We start from the raw sequence: 20000 nt of genomic DNA on the forward strand, positions 1-20000 counted from the left end.
CCATTACGTGCCTTTTAACTGTCTCTAAACTGTCTCTAAACTTTCTCTAGACTGTGTCTAAACTGTCTCTAAACTGTCTCTAAACTCTCTACGGAGTGCTGGTGAGGTGTCTGTCTCTCAGGTGTCTCCACATCATCTTCAAAGTGCCTTGGAGACATCTCTGTAGTGTTGCTAAGGTGCCTATACAGTCTATATATATATATATATATATATATACACTAATGTATATATTTGTATGCATAGATATAGTATAGGTGTCTCTAGAGTGTCTCCGAAGTATATCAGGGCTCTGTTGAGTCTGTTTAGTGTCTCTAAAGCTATAAATATATATATATATATATATATATAGCTAGCCAGGGGTAGGGCTGTCCGCAGTCCCCTCCTCCACCGGACTGGGCACCAGCTGCCAGCATAAGCTTCTGCTGCAGCTGCAGCAACTACAGCAGCAGCGGGGCCTGTAGCAGCAGCAGCAATAGCTGCTGCTCTACAGTCCCTTTGCTACTAAGCCCTACCGCTCGCTATAAGCCAGCATAAATATCAAACTATAAACGAAAGCAAATATATAATCAAACAAACAAACAAAGACGGAGTGCTGTCTGCTGCTAAGCAGCTCTTGATACACTGCGAAGTGAGGTGGTGGGCCCCTTAGGGGCCCCCTCCCTGCTGCAGTTACTTACATGCAGCCAGAACCTTAGGGGGCCCCCCTTGGTGCTGCACTGAGGGGGAATCAGTACCTTTAGGGGGCCCCCCGCTGCTGCACTAATGCGTTGTATAGCAAGGGGGGGGCCCCCTTGTTATACTTTTATGGTGCTGAGGGTTGGGGGCCCCCTTGTTGCATTAAGATGTTTAAAAGTCGGGGCCCCCTTCGGTTACTTAAGGATAGGGGCCCCCTCCTGATGCATTTAGATTGCTTAGGGTTGGGGGGCCCCCCTGTTGCATTTAGTGTACTTAGGGTTGGGGGGGCCCCCTTGGTGGCATTAGGGTACTTAAGGATGGGGGGCCCCCCTTTAATATTAAGATGTTTATAAGTGGGCCCCCCCCCCTTGCCTTTAGGGTGTTCAGGGTTGGGGGCCCCCCCAATTACTTACAGAGGGGGGGCCCCCTTGTTGTATTTAGATGTTTAAGAGTGGGGGGCCCCCGGCCTGTTGCTGTTAGGGTACTCAGGGTTGGGGGCCCCCCCCTGCTGATCTGAGGCCCCACACAACAATAACCTCAGCAGGGAGAGACCAGTATAGTATAACAGAGCCATCCGCACTCTGTACAAGACAAGCAGCATTATCTGCTTCACTGTAAGCATCTGCTGCTTCTTGCTGCTGCTCTGGGGGCCCCTCTGCTGCTGGGGGGGCCCCCCATACCCTAGTTGGGGCCCCCCTACTCCCGCTATAAGGAGTTGAGAACGGCCTCTGAGACCCAGCATACCACAAAGGAGACAGCAAAGAGACACTAGGAAGCAAGCTTTCTGTTGCTGCTGCAGATCTCGGGCTATGCGCGTTGTTGCTGCTGCTGCTGTGGCTGCTGCGGCTGTTGTTGCTGCTGCTGCTGCTGCTGTCGCGCCGCACTGGCCTCTCCCCAAACCCCCCCACCTTCACTAATAAAGGCTGCAGCAGAGATGAACATTCAGGTGGGGCCCCTGGGGCCCCACACCACCCCGTCCCCCACTCATCATGCTGCTGCCGCTGCTGCTGCTGCTGCTGCTGCTGCTGCTGCTGCTGCTGCTGCAGGGCCCCAATGCTGCTCTTTCCGCAGTCTCCAGAGTAGCGCCACACAGTCACACCTCCCTTGCCTTTGTGCCCGAGGCCCCTGGTCTTTGAGGGGGGCCCCAACCTGCTGCTGGGGGCCCCATGGGGGCCCCCCCCTGAGGGCCTCCTCCAGCTGTGGGTCAGCAGCAGCTCCCCAGTAAGCCGACTCCACAACATAGACGTTACCTGCACACAAAGAGATATGCTTACACAATATACTGTCTCCTTCAGCCCCTATATACTGCTACTCAACCCAGGGGCCCTGGGGGCCCCTTGAGGAGCCTCTGGGGGCCCCTTAGGGGGCTCCTCAGGGGGCCTTACAGCATGAACCCCCCACGGGGATATACAGGGGCCCATAAGGGGACCCCCAAAGACCCTGCAGGGGGCCCCAAAGGGTACAGGAGGGGCCCCTAAAGGGTACAATAGGGGCCTCTAAAGGGTAGAGGATGGGGCCCTAAAGGGTACAGCAGGGGGCCCCACGGGGCCCTCCTAAAAAGTAGAGATAGTGAATAACTTACGTAGCCTTCGAAGTAGATATCTAATAAAGGGGTGGGGCTGAGGCTCTCCCCATTACGAGCCCAGAGCTTTAAGCGGCTGCTGCCCCCCGATCCCCCTGCTGCTGCTGCTGCTGCAGTTGCTGCTGCTGGAGCAGCTGCTGCAGCGCGCGCTGCAGTGTCCCCTGAAGACAGCAGCACTCTGTGGTCATGCATGCAGAAGGAGAGACACCGCACGCGCCCTCCGTGGGCCCCAACAACAACCGAACAAACCCCAAGCTGCCAACTACCGCACACAAGAACCCTGGGGGCCCCCAGGGTACTGGGGCCCCCCAGGGTACTGGGGGCCCCCAGGGTATTGGGGGCCCCCTGGGGCTCTGCAGGGAGCGGGAAGCTGCCTGCTGCTCCTTGAGGGGGTTGTATAAACATTTGGAGGCCCCCATTGTGGGGTAAGAAAGACTGCAGCAGCCTGAGGGGGGCCCCTCTGCTGCGAGGGCCCCGAAGACCCACAGGGGGCCCTCTTGGGATCGATCCCGATCCCAGGGGATCGGGATCGAAGTTCACGCCTCCTGTGCTCTCAAGTCTAGACGCTGCAGCAGCGGCCCCTTGCTGCTGCTGCGGCTGCTGCTGTTGCTGCTGTTGCTGCTGCTGCTGCTGCTGCTGCTGCTGTTGCGGGGCCTGGGCTCCCCCAGCATCTCTTCCAAGGGGTGTATCTGGGGGCGAGGCACTGGAGGGTTGAGTTGAGGCCTCACTGATTGTCTTTAGAGAAGAACCACCTCGCAGCTGGGGGCCTCCTGTCTCCTTGGGGGCCCCCCCAGGGGGCCCCCCCTGGGGCCCCCCGGGGGCCCCCAGCGCGTCTGTTGAAGGGCCAGCAAAGTTCAGACAATGGAGACAGGGCCCCTCGTCTGCTGCCTGTAGAGGGGCCCCCCCATCGGAAGCCCGACTTAAAGAGATACACGAGCCCTGCCCCGCTTCTGCTGCTGCTGCTGCTGTTGCTGCTGCACCATCAGCAGCAGCAGCAGCAGCAGCAGCGGCCCGGCGGTACTGCTTGAGGGTGTCGAGAGACCACAAGAGGAGGGCCCCCTCCCTGCTGCCAACAACAAGAGTGTCTCCTTCGGGGCCCCACACCAAGCAGGCAGGCGAATGCAGCAGCATATCAGAGATATCAGCATTACTCTGTCTCTCTGCTGGGCCCCTAGATAGCAACTCTAAGCAGCTATTAAAAGGAGACGGAGAGGGGGAGCAGCAAAAAAGAAACGAGTGAAGGTGCTGCATTGTCACGCCGCCTGCAGCAGCAGCTGCTGCAGCAGCAGCAGCAGCAGCAGCAACAGCAGCAGCTGCTGCTCCTCCTGCGCTAGTTGCTGCTGTTGCTGCTGCTGTGGGGTGTACGTCCACCCGCCACAGCTCAACTCTTCCGTCTGCATGCGCAGCAGCAAGCAGCAGCTCCTTCGGGTGCCAAGCTAGGGCAGAGACCTCAGGGGCCCCCTTGAGGCCTTCCCAGCAGCAGCAGTGAGTACAGTGCTGCTGCTGCTGCTGCTGCTGTTGCTGCTGCTGCTGCTGCAGCTCGGCCAACGCCTCCAGGAGGGTGCTGCGCTGCTCGGTGCCGCAGGGAGAGACACCAGGTGTATGTGCAGCAACAGCAGCAACGCAAAACGCAGCAGCAGGGGCCTCTTCTGAGACGGGGGCCCCTTGATGGGGGCCCCCCCCAAGGGTAGGGGGCAGCAGCCAAAGCTGCACAGCACCGGAAGCAAAACCTAATGCTAAGAATGCTTCATTAGCAGCAGCAAACTGAAGACAAGTAACGAGCTGTTCTGCTGCAGTGTCTCCTTGTGGAGACACTGCAGCAGCAGGAGACAGCAGCGCGCCCTCTGCTGCTGCAACATCAATATTAGGGCCCAGGGGGCCCCCCTCTGTCAGCCTAAAGGAGGCCCCCGACCCTATAAGCATCTCCTGCTGCTGCTCCTGTTGCTGCTGCTGCTGCTGCGGTGATTGTTGCAGGTAATGGCTTGGGTGCAGGCCGTTGGGGGAGTGTGCTGCAGCAGCAGAAGCACGGTGATGGAGGTGCTGCTGCTGCTGCAGGCTCCCATGCTGCTGCTGCTGCTGCTGGTGTTGCTGCTGCTGCTGCTGCTGCTGCGTCGCTGTAGAAGGCCAAAGGGGGGCGGGCTCCGTTATGGGGGCACACTGTTTATCTGTAGCAGCAAAATAAACAGCAGACAGCAGCGCTGTTATTAGCTGCTGAGAATGAGGGGCCCAATGAAGCGGCTGCTGCAGCCGTGGGTGCTGCAGGGCCCCAGGCAAATCTAATGAACGCAGGGGCCCCCGTGGGGGCCCCCAAGGGGTCCCCCATGAAGGGGGGCCCCCATGAGGGGGGCCCCCAAGCTGGGGGCCCCCAAGAGGGGGGCCCCGATGAAAGGGGGGCCCCCAGGGGGCCCCCCTATCTGGATTAAACTGTGAACGAGAAGAAGAAGACAAGTATGTATATCTGTAGAGACAAATAAAGCAAAGAAAAACAAATAAATATATAATATATATAAATGATAATAAAAATAAACAAAGAGTGATGAAGACAAGCAAAAAGATATAAATATAAATGAAGACAAACAAATAAATAAATAAGCAGACAAACAGATAAATAAATAAAAAGGCAAGCAAAAATAAATAAAGATAAATAAATAAATATATAAATATATATAAAACAAATAAACAAAATAAAAATAAAACAAAAAGACAAAGACATGCAAAGACAAACAAAAGGCTATGCCAGCGGACAAATAATAAAAATAAATAAACGATAACAAAACAAATATAAATATAAACAAATATATATATAATAATAAACATAAACAATTAATTATAAGAGACAGAGATAAACAAAAAGAGACAAAAGAGACAAATAAAAGCAGACGCTTTTCTTTACCTACCCTCGAGGCCCCCCATTAACAGGGGAAATAGCAGCAGCAGCAGCAGCAGCAGCAGGTGCTGCTGCTGCTGCTGCTGTGGCTGCTGCCTCTGTCCTCCAACGTCTGCTACCGTTAGGGCCAAAGGGGGCCCCTAGGGGGCCCCTCAAAACAGATGAGTATCCTCCCACCCCACAGCCGCTGCTGCTGCTGCTGCTGCTGCTGTAGCTGTCTGTGCTGCTGCTGTAGCTGTCTGTGCTGCTGCTGGCAAGTGTAGGAAAGGCGAGTGGATCGTAGGGTGCTGCAGAGTTGCTGCAGCAGCTCTGCAGCAGCAGCAGTCGCCGTTGCTGCTGCTGCTGCTGCTGCACTGTCTCAGCTGCCTCATCAAGATCCTCCATAGAAAAAGAACAGCCAGCGGGGGCCCCCACTTCGAAAGCAGCAGCAAGGACCCTGCCGCAGCAGCAGAGCTCCCCCTCGGGGCGCCTTTGTACCTGCTGCTGCTGCTGCTGCTGCTGCTGCTGCTGCTGAGGCAGCAGCTTCTCGCAAGGCTGCTGCAGCCTCCATGAGTTAAATTCGCCTAAGTCGAAGACCCCCAGCGAGCGGCCGCCTGCGGGCAGCTGAGGGGGCAGCGCCCACATTGTCCTCGATGCTGCTGCCGCTGCTGCTGCTGCTGCTGCTGCTGCTGCTACAGATGCTGCTGCTGCTGCAGATGCTGCTGCTGATTCTGCCTGCCTGAAGGAGTGGGTGTTGGTTGTCTAAGCACAACCCCAAGGTCTTCAAAGCAAGCAACAACAAATAAGCAGCTGCAGCTGCAGCAGCAGCAGCAGCAGCAAAGGCGAGATCGAGAGGGGGCACAAGCAGCTGGAGGTCCTGAGCTATATGAAGCAAATGCCCTTGTAAGAACTCACTTGCAGCAGCAGCTGCTGCTGCTGCAGCTGCAGCAGCAATAGCTGCTGCTGCTACTGCAATAACTTATATAACAGCAGCTTGAGTCCCGTCGCCTATCAGGGGAACAGGGCGGCGAGGTGAAGGCTGCTGCAGCTGCGCGTGCAGCAGGTGCTGCAGCACCAGAGCAGCAAGTGCTGCTGCAGCTGCTGCTGAAGCGCGCAGCAGCGGTGTATAGAGGCAGCAGCAGCAGAGCAACAGCAAATCTATAAACGACGCCTGCAGCAGCAGAAAAGTGCTTAGGTAAGGTGTTTTGCTGTTAGGTAAGTGCTAGCTGCGCAGCAGCTGCTGGTTCTGCTGCAGCAGCAGCAGCAGCAGCAACAAACGCCGCCAGCAGCTGCAGCAGCCGCTTGTCTTTGATCTACTGTAGAGCAGCAACAGCAGCGAAAAAAGACAAGAACAGCAACCCTCACAGAAACTGCTTGGGGGCCTTGTGCTGCTGCGGCTGCAGCAGCAACAACCGCTGCTGCTGCTGCTGCTGCTGCTGCAGAAGCTGCTGCTGCTGCTGCACAAAAGAAATAGAAGAAAGCCTTGTTAAAGAATCGAAGGCAAAATGATTAAAAGATAAGACACGGAGAGAGAGAGGGGGAAGCAGCAGGAGCAGCAGAGGCCATAGACAGCAGCAGCTGCTGCAGCAAGGAGCAGCAACGGGTTTGTTAGTCTCATTAAATATCTATTAAGGGCCCCCTAACTCAGATACAAGCCGCAGCAGCTGCAGCAGTAGCAGCAGCAGCAGCAGCAGCAGCAGCTATATGGGTGCGTGTTGGGGTTGGTGGGGGGTGGTGGGGTTGTTGTTATGTGCGTTGGGCTGTACAGACAGTTAGTAAATAAATAAATAAATTAATTAATTAATTAATAATAATAATATAATTATTACTATTAATAAGATAAATAATAATAATAATAATATATATTATTATTATTATTATATTAAAACTTAATATATTTATTTAACATTAATCTATCAAAGTGTACAGTAGAGAGCCGCAGCAAAGAAGATACACCATACAAACATCTGCATGCATAAATATGCAGCAGCAGCAAACAGCTGCTGCTGCTGCTGCTGTTTGCTGCTGTCTCCACTCATCTTATTGACTACAGCAGCAAAAGGGCTTCATAAGGTTGAGAGAGACAGACACAAAAGGAGACAAAGGCTGTCTCTCTTCAATGCTGTTGTTGCTTATATATATATATATATATATATATATATATATATATATATATATATATATATATATATACATATATATATACATATATATGCATATATATATGTAGATATATAATAATTACAAATAATAATAATAATAATAATAATAATAATAATAATAATAATAATAAACAATATCAATAATAACAGCAAAAAATATTAATAAACATAATAATATTAGTAATAATAATAATAGTAATAAAAACGTAAAAATAAACATAATAATAATAATATTAAATAATAATAATAATTTTTCTCTCTATTTGTATTGTGTGCAGACTACGAGATGTCTTTGCTGCTTTTTCTGGCTGTCTGCTGTTTTATTGTTCTTTATAACGCAGCAGCAGCAGCAGCAACTGCTGCAGAAGCAGCAGCTACTTCAACGGCAACTGCAGCAGCAACAGCAGCAACAACAAACAATAAAAGGAGACAGCATCTATCTCTTCTGTCTCCAAACAGCAGCAACAACTGCTGCAGCAGCATACAGCAAAAGGAGGCTATGTCTCTCTCCTTTTGTCTCTCCTTGTCTCTTCTGTCTCCGAGTGCAGTAGCAGCAACTGCTGCAGCTACTGCAACAGCAGCTACTGCTGCAGCAAGTACAGCAGCAGCAACAGCTGCATCTACTGCAACAGCAGCCACTGCTGCAGCAATTGCTGCAGCAGCAACAATATCTTGTCTCTTCTGTTTGCTGTGTCTCATCCTGTATGTGCTGATGATGGTTGTGGTGGGGTTGTTGTTATTATTTGTTTTCATATAAAAATATAAATAAATTAAATTAAATTAATTTTATTTGTTTTATCTCTCTGTCTATTTGCAGCTCGCAGCAATTTACTACTCCCTCAGCAATATAAATAAATAAAGACAGACAGAGACAAATAAATAAAGACAGACAGAGACACATAAATCAACAAAGACAGACAGAGACAAATAAATAAACAAAGACAGACAGAGACAAATAAATGAACAAAGACAGACAGAGACAAATAAATGAACAAAGACAAATAAAAAGATTAATAAACAGACAGAGACAAACAAAGAGCCAGCGAGACAAACAAACAAAGACAGAAGGAGACAAATAAAGAGACAAATAAACAGAAAGAGAGACAGACAGACAAACAAAGACAAACAAACGAAGACAAACAAACAAAGATAGAAGGAGACAAATAAAGAGACAAATAAACAGAAAAAAAGAGATAAACAAGGAGACAAATAAACGAACAAAGACAAACAAACAAAGACAGACAAACAAAGACAGAAGGAGACAAATGATGAGACAAACAGAAAGAGAGACAGACAGACAAAGACAAACAAAGACAAACAAAGACAGAGACGGAGACAAATAAAGAGACAGAGAGACAAACAAAGACAGACAAACAAAAAGATAAACAAAGACAAATAAAGAGACAAACAAAGAGACAAATAATGTCTGCTCTTATACGAATCTCGGTAAGGAGACGCTTGCTGCACAGCCAGCGCCTGTCTATACACGCTATCTAAACCTCTAAGCAGCAAAGGAGACACAACTGCAGCAAACAAAGCAGCAAACAAAAGATATATTGTTCGGCACAACGTAGCAAACGTAAAACCTAACAAACTTTTCAAGTGTACATACACCCGAATATAGGGGCAGCAAAGACACTGCAGCTCACTGCCGCAGCAGCTGCAGCTGCAGCAGTATCAGTTGCAGCAGCGAAAGGCTGCAGCAGCAGAAGCTGCAGCAGAAAAGGCTGCAGCACCAAATGCTGCAGCAGCAACGCTTGCTGCTGCTGTAATGAGGAGCAGCGAGAATTAAAACGGAGCCTAGAAGAAGGCTTCTCTGTCTACCCCAGCGTAACACAGTGCAGCAGCAGCAGCTGTAGTTGCTGCTGCTGCAGTTGCAGCAGCAGCAACTGCAGCTGCTGCTGCGGGAGCAATTGCTGCAGCTACTAGTGCATATATTGCCGCAACAGTTTCTGCAGCTGCTGCTGCGGCTGTTGCTGCAGCTCTTGCTGCAGCTCCTTCTACAGCTCTTGCTGCAGCTCCTTCAGCAGCTCTTGCTGCAGATATTGCTGTTGTCTGTCTTCCTTCTGCTATTATTGCTGCTGCTGTTCAAGCTTCAAGGTCGCCTCTGGCTTCTCTTGATTTTGCGATGACGTAGGCGTACATAAAATTTGAGTCAGGAAGCTGCGCATACACCCCAACGCATGCAGCCCCAAATGAAGAAAGACAATAGGATAATTAAATAGAGACAGAGACAGATAAAAGAGACAGATAAGAGAGACAGATAAAGGAGACAGATAGGAGAGACAGATAAAGGAGACAGAGACAAGAGACAAAGACAGAGAGACAGTTAGATAAGTCAAAGCGACAGTAGGCGCAGCAGCGGTTCCAGCAGACAAACAAAGGAGGCAAAAGGAGACAAAAGGGGACAGCTGAAGAGCAAAGAAGACAAAAGGAGACAGTTGAATAGCAAAGGAGACAAGAGGAGACAGCACGAAGACAAAAGGAGACGCCTCAATAAATGAGAAGACAAAAGGAGACAGCACAAACAGCAAAAGAAGCAAAAGAAACAGAGCTAAGACAAAACAAAAGAAGACAAATGAAGACAAAAGGAGACAGTTTAATGTTAATGAAACAGAGACAAAAGGAGACACTTGAAGAGGAAAGGAGACATATCTATACAGAGACAAGACAAAAGGAGACGGTAAAATAACACATGAGACAGGTGATGAAGGAGACAAACCTAAACAGAGACAAAAGGAGACAGCAGATAAACAGCAAAGGAGACAGCTAAAGAAGAGGCAACACATATATAATATATATATATAAATAAATATATATATAAATATAATTATATAAATATATATATAAATATATATATATACCCCTAGAGCTCTTGCATACGCCCCATGAGGAGGCACCATGTACACCGCAAACTGTCTCCCTTCTCTCAGTCCTAATCTGTCCTTTGAAATAAAATAATCGCAGAGAGCGTCGTAGTGTCGGCTGTCTGCAGCAGAGTCAGCCCCCATCTGCCACACAGAGTAGCAAACCCCGCTTGCTGCTGCTGCTGCTCCTCCTGCTGCTGCTGCAGCACCATCTCTGCTGCGAGAGGAACCTCGAAGCAAATGCGATTGGAGACGCTCCCAATTCGCTCGCTGATTCACGTCTAAACGAGAAGGCCTGCAGCAGCAACAGCAGCGGCAGCAGCAGTAGCAATAGCAGCAGTTGAAGTAGAAGCAGCAGCAGCAGAAGCAACAGCAACAGCAGCAGAAGCAACAGCACCAGCAGAAGCAGTATCCGCAGAAGTAACAGCAGCAGCAACAACAACCACAACAGCAACAGCAACCGTAGCAGCAGCAGCAGCAACAGCAGCAGCAACAGCAGCAGCAGAAGAGACTAACGGTTGTAAAGAAGGATCCCCCATGACGAATTTAGCGCTCATTGTGCATGCATGCTGCCCTTGTTTGGAGACACGGCAGACAAGCAGCAGATTTCTGTCTTTGTTAATAGAATATCTCTCGCTGTCTCCTTCTTTAATAGAGCCATGCGCAGCAGCACAACTCGCGTCTCTCCCGCTGCTGCTGCTGCTGCCTAGGGGGCCCCCATGGACCCCCCGCACCCCTGAGGGGCCCCCAGAGACAGCACCACCAACTCCCCCACTGCTGCTGCTGCTGCTGCTGCTGCTGCTGCTGCTGCTGCTTGGGGGGTGATGCCCAACGCGACGCCGCTTGCTGCCGTGGGGACCCTCATCACCCCAACTGCTGCTGCTGCAGAGACCCTCTGCTGCGCCGTCTGCTGCAGTGTCTCCTCTGCTGCTTCTTTCAAGCCCTGAGGAGACAAACAAAACGGAGACAGCAAATAAAAACCAGCAAAGACAGAGATAGCAGCAGCAGCAACAAAAACAGAGACAGCAGCAGCAGCAACAGAAACAAAGACAGAGACGGAGACAGCAGCAGCAGAAACAAAGACAGAGAGAGTAGCAGCAGCAGCAGACTCAGCGGCATGGAGAAGAGACACAACAAAGGAGACAGTGCCCTCACCACTAGGAGACTGTCTGCTGCGTCGTTCGTGTCTGTATTGCTGCTGCTGCTCATCGGAAGGGCCCCTGTCTCTGTCTCTGTCTCTGTCTCTCTCTCTGTCTCTGTCTCTGTCTCTGTCTCTGTCTCTCGACACAGATATACTTCTGCTTCTTCTCTGTCTCCTCCCTGTCGCTCTCCGGGCTCTTCCTCTTGTGCTGCTGCTGCTGCGGCTGCGGCTGCGGCTGTCTCTTACGGTGCTGTGGCCTGCAGCAACCCCTTTGCTGCTGCTGCTGCTGCTGCTGCTGCTTTCGGGGCCCCCCCTCTCTCTAGAGGCAGCTTCATCAGCTTGTGTGCCTCCCCCCCGCTGCCGTCTGCTGCTGCGAGCAGGAGACCTAGATGAAGGAGAAGCAGCAGCACCTTTGCTGCTGCTGTCTCCTAGCTGCTGCTGCAGCCGCTCCCGAGCCAGGTCTAGCAACATGCAGTCTAGCAGCTGAGGCTCACACTGCAGCAGCTGCAGCAGCGGGTCCTTCCCGCTGCTGCTGCCTTTCTCCGATGCTGCTGCTCCTCCGCCGCTACCGCTGCTGCTGCTGCTGCTGCTGCTGCTGCTGCGTTTGCTGTCGTCTGTGCTGGCCTGCTTCGAGGCCCCTGCTGCAGCACCACTGAGAAGCCGCTGCCGCAGCAGAGACAACAACTCGCTGGTTATGGTGGCCCCACTGCTGCTGCTGCTGCTGCTGCTGCTTTCGTTGTTGCTGTCTCCTGCTGCACCGCGCCTGTCTCTGCTGTGGCTTGAGGGGGAGGCCTCTAAGGAGCGTCTGTCTCTGTCTCTGTCTCTGTCTCTGTTTCTGTCTCTGTCTCTGTCTCTGCTCCTGTGTCTATCTCTGTCTCTTTCTATAGAGGGGCCCCGATAGGGCCCCTCAAATTCGTCTCTGAATGCATCTGGTCTGAGCTGCTGCTGCTGCGCATACAGCGTAGGGGGCCCCCGCCTTCCCCAGCTGTCTCTCCTACTATGTTGTTCATCATAGGGTCCTCCTGCTGCTGCTGCTGCTGCAGCAGCAGCACGAAAGTCATGTGGCGGTGGCAGCACTCTAGGTGGGGGCCCCTCACCTGAATATCTCAGAGGCCTTCCTAATCTGTCCCGCTGCAGCAGCAAGTGGGGGGGGCCCCCAGCCCGCAGCAGCGGGGGCCCCCCAGGTGCAGGTAGGACGCCTCTACGTACAGGTAGGGGCCCTGGGGGCCCCCCCCCGGGCCCCACATCGAAGAATTGCCTGTCTCCTACTGGGGGGCCCCCTGGCCGCACACTAAAAAGAGGGGGGGGGCCCCCAGGGGGCCCCCCGGGGCCCCCGGGGGCCCCATAGGGGGGGCCCCCTATTGGAGACCCCCGCATGTGGGGTGGCATCGAATGAACAGCAGATGACTTTGTAGACTGCTGCTGCTGCTGCTGCTGCTGCTGTTGTTGCTGTTGTTGCTGCTGCCTGTGCCTCTGCCTGCCTGCCCTACCATGCTGCTGTTGATGTTGCTGCTGCTGCTGGTGCTGCTGCTGGTGCTGCTGACGTGAAGGAGACAAAGATGAAGCCTGTCTCTCGTCTCTCTGTCTCTGAGCTGCGTTTTTCTTCTCGCTGAAAAACGCCTGACCAGACGGTGAGAAGTCAACGTTCAGAGACACCCCGCTGCAAACAAACAAACAAACCCCACACCATAAGCAGCAGCAGCAGCAGCAGCAGCAGCAGCAGCAGCAGCACGAACAGCAGCAGCAGGAGCAGCAGCAGCACAACCAACATCATCATCACCAAAACAACAACCACCACCACCACCACCATCAGCAGCACCATCAGCACCATCAGCAGCAGCATCAGCAGCAGCAGCAGCAGCATCAGCAGCAGCAGCAGGAGGAGGTAGTAGTAGCCTACCCTACGCTGACGCCGTGCAGATGGTTCCGAGCTTCAACAGCATCAGCAACGCGTTTATAATGCACAAATCCGCAGCCCCTCTCAACGAGAAACTGAAAACGCTCTAAGACCCCGAAAGAAGAAAACAAACGACGCGTCTCCCCTAGCAGCTCAACCTTCAGATCTGCAGCAGCAGCAGCAGCAGCAGCAGCAGCAGCAACAGCAGCAACAGGAGTAGGAGGTGGAGGTGGAGGAGGATGAGGCGGGGTAAAGAAGAGATACAGCACAAATAAAACAAACAATATATAAACAAATCTAACAAAGAAATAACAGAAAAGAGAGAAGAGAGACAAACAAATTAAACAAAGGAGACAAACAAACAGAGAGAGGAGACAGTCAAACAAAATAAATAAAGTAAACAAATTAAACAAAGAAGAGAGACAAACCTCGGCAGTTCCCGACCCATAGAACAGCATTTGCTTTTCGGGGGCCCGCAGGTGCAGCAATAACATCATCAGTATTTTGCTGCAGCTTCCTCAGGGCCCCGACGCATGCATGCTTTGTCTTATAAGTTAGGTGAGCTACCACCCCACTCCCTGCTGCTGCTGCTGCTGCTCCGGATGCTGCTGCTGCTGCTGCTCCGCCGGATGCTGCTCCTCCAGCTGCCTCCTCGCCTGCTGCACCCTCGCAGGCATCGCCTGCAGCCCCACTGCTCTCTGCTGTGCTGCTGCTGCTGCTGCTGCTGCTGCTGTCTTCTTTTGCAGCTTCCGCGCTCATCGGTTCGGCTGTATCCGCAGGTGCAGCTGCTTCTGTTGCTGCTGCTGCGTCTGCTGCTGCTGTTTCTGCTGTTGCTGCTTGTGCTGCAGTTGGTGAATCTGCTGCAGCAGATTCTGCTGTTGCTGCGGCAGCAGCCTCATCGGCCTCCTTGGCAGGCGTTGTTGCTGCTGCTGCAGTTTCCTCCTTCCCCTGCTGCTCTGCTGCTGCTGCTGCACTTGCTGCTGCAGCTTCGGGTTCCGTCGCAGATGCAGCACAAGCTGCAGGGTCCTTGCTATCTGCTGCAGCATCGCCCTCAGCAGCAGCAGCAGCAGGATCAGGAGCAGCGGCATCAGCATCAGCAGTCTCCGACTTCTCAGAGCCCCCTGCTGCAGCACTCTGCTGCTGCTGCTGCTGCTGCTGCTGGTGCTCAGGTCTTATAATCTCAATTAAGACCTCCACCTGCTGCCCCACAACCTGACGATGCCAATCAAGGAGGGCCTCCTGCTGCTGCAGCCGCTCCGGTAGATTAGACAGCAGCAAATATCTGCAGCAGCAGGTGTACAGACACAGCAGCACAAACAAAAAGCATGCAGCAGCAAAAGAACCATCAGCTCTAGCAACTGCTGCTGCAGCGCCGCCCCAGCAGCAGCAGCATCAGAACTAGCACCAGAAGCAGCAGCAGGTCTAGCAGCAACAGCAGCAGCACCAGCACTAGCAGCAGCAGCAGCAGCAGCAGCAGCATACCTGATGGTGTGTCTGAACCTCGCATGCAGCTGCCTGAAGTCTTGCATCTGTTCTTCTATAGACATATCCTCTGACCACTGGCTAACTTTCTCTACCCTCCACCTACCGTCAGCAGCAGCAGCACCTGCTGCTTCACCTGCTGCTGCTGCTGCTGCTGCTGCTGGCTGCCCCTGGGAGCCCCACGCGTCCCCCGGCCGTGGGGTGAGGCACACGCGGCTCCCCAGCCCCGCAGGAGAGCCCCCTGCTGCTGCAGCACTTGCTGCTGCTGCTGCTGCGCCTCCTCCTCCTGGGTTTGCTGCTGCAGCATCTCTCCTTAAGATTACTGCTCGGGGCCTCAAAACCGCTTTAACGCCTCCAGGCCCTGTGGGTGGAGGGGGGGGAGGCTGCTGCTGCAACTGCTGCTGCTGCAGCTGCTGTTGCTGCTGCTGCAGCTGCTGTTGTTGCAGCTGCTGCTGCTGTAGCTGCTGCTGCGGGACGCGGAAGCCGCTTGCTGCTGTTCCTGCTGCTGCTGCTGCTGCTGGTGCAGCAACTGAAGCACCCATATGTGAGGGCCCCCTCTGGGGGCCCCACGCTGCTGGGGAGCGGGGGGGCCCCGCAACAGCAGCACGAAGGACCCTGCGGGAAGCCTTACGTCCGTTAAGTGCTGCTGCTGTTGCTGCTGCTGCTAAGCTGCTGCTGAAGACAAGAGACAGCTGCAACCCATCTCCAGTCAAAGAAGGAGAAGTAGACAGCCGCAGCAAACAAGAGCCGCAAGCTTCTTTTAAAGCAGCTTCTGCTGCTGCAGCATCGAAGCTAAGGGGGGCGTTCTGAACCTCGACTGTTTTGCTGCTGCACTGTCCTGCTGCTGCTGCTGCTGCTGCTGCTGCTACTGCTGCTGCTGCTGCTGCTTCACAAGACGCATCTTCAGCAGATAGGGCCTCTTCTTCTTCAGATATTGCTCCTTCTTCATCGCTCTCTTCGCAAGCAACAGCAAACCGAAAGACAGTTGCTGCTGCTGCTGCACCTGTCTCCGTGGCGCGTGCTGCTGCTGCTGCAGTGCTCTCGTCGCCTGCTGCTGCTGCTGCTGCTGCACCTTCTCCTCCCCCCTTCCCGTTCATATCCGCAGCGCAGACATTCGAACCCGATGAGGCGCCTTGGCTTTGCTGCTGCTCCATGCTGCTGCTGCTGCTGCTGCTGCTGCTGCTGCTGCTGCCGTTGCTGCTTCCAAAAGCCGCCTCTAAGCCCTCCTGCGAAGCACCTGCTCCCTTTCCTCCGCCATCGACTTCCCCTTGCTCTGCTTCTAGCTGCTGCTGCTGCTGCTGCTGTTGCTGCTGCTGCTGCTGCAAGTCGTCTGAGGGTCCCTCGTGGTCTGAGTATATAACCTCCTCCTCATCTGCTGCGCTGCAGGCTGCTGAAGGCCTTCTGCTGCTATTTCTGCTGCCTCTTTCTTCCCCCGGCTGCTCCTGCTGCTGCTCCTGCTGATGCTGCTGCAGCTGCTGCTGCGCTTCTACGGCCCCATTCGCTTGGGGCGCATCTGCTGCTGCTGCTGCTGCTGCAGAGTCGCTGGGAGGACCGGAGTCCCCTGGACCGTCTTGCTCCATGGTGTGCTGCTACTGCTGCTGCTGCTGGCCGTGCTGCTGCTGCTGCTGCTGCTGCTGCTGCTGTTGCTGCTCCTGCAGCGGCGTCACAGCTTCCTGCTGCAAGAGCGGGGGTATAAAGATAAGAACCTGAAGCAGAAATATATCTCAATGGGGGGCCCTCTTATCCATGATAGGCCCCCCTTTAAGACTACAAAAAGAGACAGTAGCTGCAGCACTGCTGCTGCTGCTGCTGCTGCCTTAGGGGGCAGCAGCAGCACCAGCAGCAGCAGATGAGAGAGTCAACAAAGACACTTTCTTACGAGGTGCGAGCCTCTACCCAACGCTACGGGGGAGCAGTATACAATGTGAGATTCGTGCCTGCTGCTGCTGCTGCTGCTGCTGCTGCTGCTTCTGCTGGAGGCTGCTGCTGCTGCTGCAGCAGCTGCTGCACTTGAGAAACAAGCAAGGGACAGATTGTATGAAGGCCTTACAGAAAACTGAAAAGTGAAGATGGGGGGCCCCCTAGCCTACCTTTTTGCTGCGCCGTTGGGCGTGCTGCAGCAGGTCCTGTTGCTGCTGCTGCTGCTGCTGCTGCTGCTGTTGCTGCTGGTGCACATCCTAGAACGCAATAATGTGCTGCTGCTGCTGCTGCTGCCGCTGTTTCGATAGACAAGCGTAGGCTTCCAACCCCTCAGCCCCGACTGCACGCATGAAACCGCAGCAGCAGCAGCAGCAGCACCAGCAGCAGCAGCAGCAGCAGCAGCGGCCAACAGCAGCTCGAGGTGCGCCTGCTGCTGCTGCCTCTAAACCTTGCCTCTAGTGTTTTATATTTTGTTTATTAATATTCTGCTGCAGATTAATTACTAACAACTCAGCAGCAAAGCGTAAGTCTTACTCAGAAGATAAACATGAAGGGCCCCTTTGCTTCCTCCCCTCTTGCTGCCCCCATGCACTACGCATGCAGCAGCAGCAGCAGCAGCTGCTGCTGCTGCTGCTGCTGCTGTTGTTGTTGTAACAGTAGTGGCTGCAGCAGCAGCAGCTTCTCCTGCTGTCGGCTCTAATTAAAAGTGTTTTCACACAGAGATTTCTTAACCTGCAGCTTTGCTGCAGCCAGCAGCAGCAGCAGCAGCAGCAGCAGCAAAAAACTGAGTCTTGCTGCTGCAGCAGCAGGCAATTCGCTACTATTAACAGATTTATACAAACTCTAGAAGAAAAACTGTCTCCTCTTGCTTCTGCTGCTGTTGCTGTTAAATGGTTTATAGAGACTCGAGAAGGAGCACTGTCTCGTCTTGCTGCTGCTGCTGCTGCTACTGCTGCAGTTAAATGGTCTGTAGAGACACTTGAAGGAACACTGTCTTCTTTTGCTGCTGTTGCTGCTGTTGCTATTAAACGGATAATAGGGAATCTATAAGAAACGATGTCTCGCTGCTGCTGCTGCTGCTGCTGCTCCTCGTCCCGTTGCTGCTGCAGCAATTGCTGCTGTTGGTGCTGTCTTAGGCACTTCGCTGCTTCTATGTGGCTTTGAGAGACTAGGACGGCTGCTGATGTTGCTTCTTCTGTTGCTGCTGCTGCTCCTGTTGCTGTTGCTGCTACTACTACCGCTGCTGGTGCTACAGCTACTGCCGCTGCTGTTGTCGCTGCTACTGCTGCTGTTATTGTTGCTGCTGCTGCTGAAGGGGAGATCTAGCTGCTAAGGCACTGCGCGGCTCTTTAAGCCTCCTCTTCTGTCTCTAAGGGGTCAGCAGCAGCAGCAGCAGCTGCTGCTGCTGATGATGTGGGGTGAACGTACACCTGAAAGGAGGTTAAGTTTTTGAAAGGGGAAATGTTGCAGCAGAAGATGCAGCAGCAGCAGCAGCTGCAGCAGCAGCAGCAGCTGCAGCAGCAGCTGCTGCTGCTGCTTCTGCTTGTGCTGCTGCTGCCATTGCTATTGAAGTTTTGCTTGTTGCTTCTGTTGAGCAGCAGCAGCAGCAGCTTCTCTATTGAAATACCGCAGCATAACTTTAATCAGCGTCTCTGCTTGCTGCTGTACACTCGTCCTTATGCATATGCATATACCCTACATATAAATAAATAAATATATATATATATATATTTATTTATTTATTTACTTATATATATATATATATATATACGCATGCAAAGACATATTTTTATGTATGCACCATTTATATATAAATCTATATGTGTATATACATACATCTGTACATATATACATATATATATTTATATATTTATATATTTATTTATATTAATATGTATGTATATTACAAGCAGCTGAGTTGCAGAGGGGTGCAGAAGCGTGTCTGCAGCAGATCTTTATCTTTAAGTCTGTCTTTCAGCTGTCTGCGGAGGTCTGTATCTGCGGACAGTTGTTCATTTGAGCTGAGTATACACTGTGGGGCGACAGCAACCAGCCCCATGCTGCCTGCATGCGCTAAATAAGGAGCTCTATAATAAAAATAATCTACACCTGGATGAGGCAGCAAAAACCGCAGTGATTCAGGGCTTCCCTTTTGCTGCAAGCAACAGCAGCAGCAGCAGCAGCAGCAGCAGAAGCAGCAGCAGAAGCAGCAGGGACAGTAGAAATCAAGCAGTCAAACATAAAGCAGCACAAGCAGCAACGAAACAGCAGCAGCAGCAGCAGCAATAGAAAATACAGAGCAGCAGGTTTATAAACTACAGGTGCAGCAGCGAAGCAGCGAGAACAGCAGCAGCAATAAAAGCAGCAAGTAAAGCAGCAGCAGAAACAGCAACTAAAGCTGCAGCAGTACTAATAGCAGCAGGGCGCTGGCAGCTAAGAGACAAGACAAACAAATAGTAAAGACAGAGAGAGACGAACAAATAATAAAGAGAGACAGACAAACAAATAATAAAGAGAGACAGACAAAAAAGAAAAACAAATAATATATATAGAGAGAAAGAGACAGAGATACAACAAATAATAAAGAGAGACAGAGACTGAGAGACAGAGACAGACAGAGAGACAGACAGAGACAGATAAAGACAGAGACAGAGAGAGACAAAGACAAAGAGAGACAAACAGAGACAGAGACAGAGACAGACAGATAGAGACAGAGACAGACAGATAGAGACAGATAAAGACAGAGACAGACAGAGACAGACAGATAGAGACAGACAAAGGAGACAGACGAAGGAGACAGACGAAGGAGACAGACAAAGGAGACAGATGAAGGAGACAGACAAAGGAGACAGATAAAGGAGACAGACAGACAAAGGAGACAGACGAAGGAGACAGATGAAAGAGACAGACAAAGGAGACAGACGAAGGAGACAGACAAAGGAGACAGGCAAAGGAGACAGGCAAAGGAGACAGGCAAAGGAGACAGATGAAGGAGACAGACAAAGGAGACAGATGAAGGAGACAGATGAAGGCTTACTTTCTGCTCTATATATTCTCTCCTCAGCGCCTGATACTGATCGTAGTTCCACTGCCGCAGCTTCCGCCGGTCCCACATATTCACAGCAACAGGACCCTCAGCTGCAGCAGCAGCAGCAGCAGCAGCAGCAGCAGCAGCAGCAGCAGCAGCAGCAGCAGCACAAGAAGAAGAAGCATATCGGCAGCAGCAGGGACAGCGGGCGACAGAAGCACAGACACAACAACAGCAGCAACAGCAACAGCAGCATCAGCATAAGCTCAAACAACAGCAACTGCAGAAACAGCAGCCGCACCAGCCGCAGCAGCATCAGCAACAGCAACATCACCATCAACAGCAGCAGCACCGTCATCAGCAGTAACAGCAGCAGCAGC

At 52.3% G+C, this 20000-nt stretch overlaps 3 protein-coding genes across 3 annotated transcripts in view; 1 reads left to right on the forward strand and 2 right to left on the reverse strand.

The window, feature by feature from the left end:
• Positions 1-1160: 1160 nt before the first annotated feature.
• Positions 1161-5768, reverse strand: EAH_00020710 (hypothetical protein, conserved; the record flags this gene model as incomplete). The annotated part of the gene is made up of 3 exons (XM_013397126.1): positions 1161-1925; positions 2258-4715; positions 5155-5768. 3 exons carry the CDS (start codon positions 5766-5768, stop codon positions 1161-1163), a joined length of 3837 nt encoding a protein of 1278 aa, XP_013252580.1.
• A 5090-nt stretch (positions 5769-10858) lies between these two features.
• Positions 10859-16252, reverse strand: EAH_00020720 (hypothetical protein, conserved; the record flags this gene model as incomplete). Its single annotated transcript, XM_013397127.1, has 5 exons — positions 10859-11095; positions 11540-12953; positions 13194-13356; positions 13619-14472; positions 14673-16252. 5 exons carry the CDS (start codon positions 16250-16252, stop codon positions 10859-10861), a joined length of 4248 nt encoding a protein of 1415 aa, XP_013252581.1.
• Positions 16253-19604: 3352 nt separating this feature from the next.
• Positions 19605-20000, forward strand: part of EAH_00020730 (hypothetical protein) — a gene marked incomplete at both ends in the record, with an annotated part of 2118 nt that continues 1722 nt past the window's right edge. The window contains one exon of the mRNA XM_013397128.1: positions 19605-20000. This exon is cut by the window's right edge and continues 79 nt beyond it. Within this exon, the coding sequence (XP_013252582.1) occupies positions 19605-20000 (396 nt within the window).

This window comes from Eimeria acervulina, genomic scaffold, assembly GCF_000499425.1.
Source record: "Eimeria acervulina Houghton genomic scaffold, Eah_scaff144, whole genome shotgun sequence".
NCBI lineage: Eukaryota > Apicomplexa > Conoidasida > Eucoccidiorida > Eimeriidae > Eimeria > Eimeria acervulina.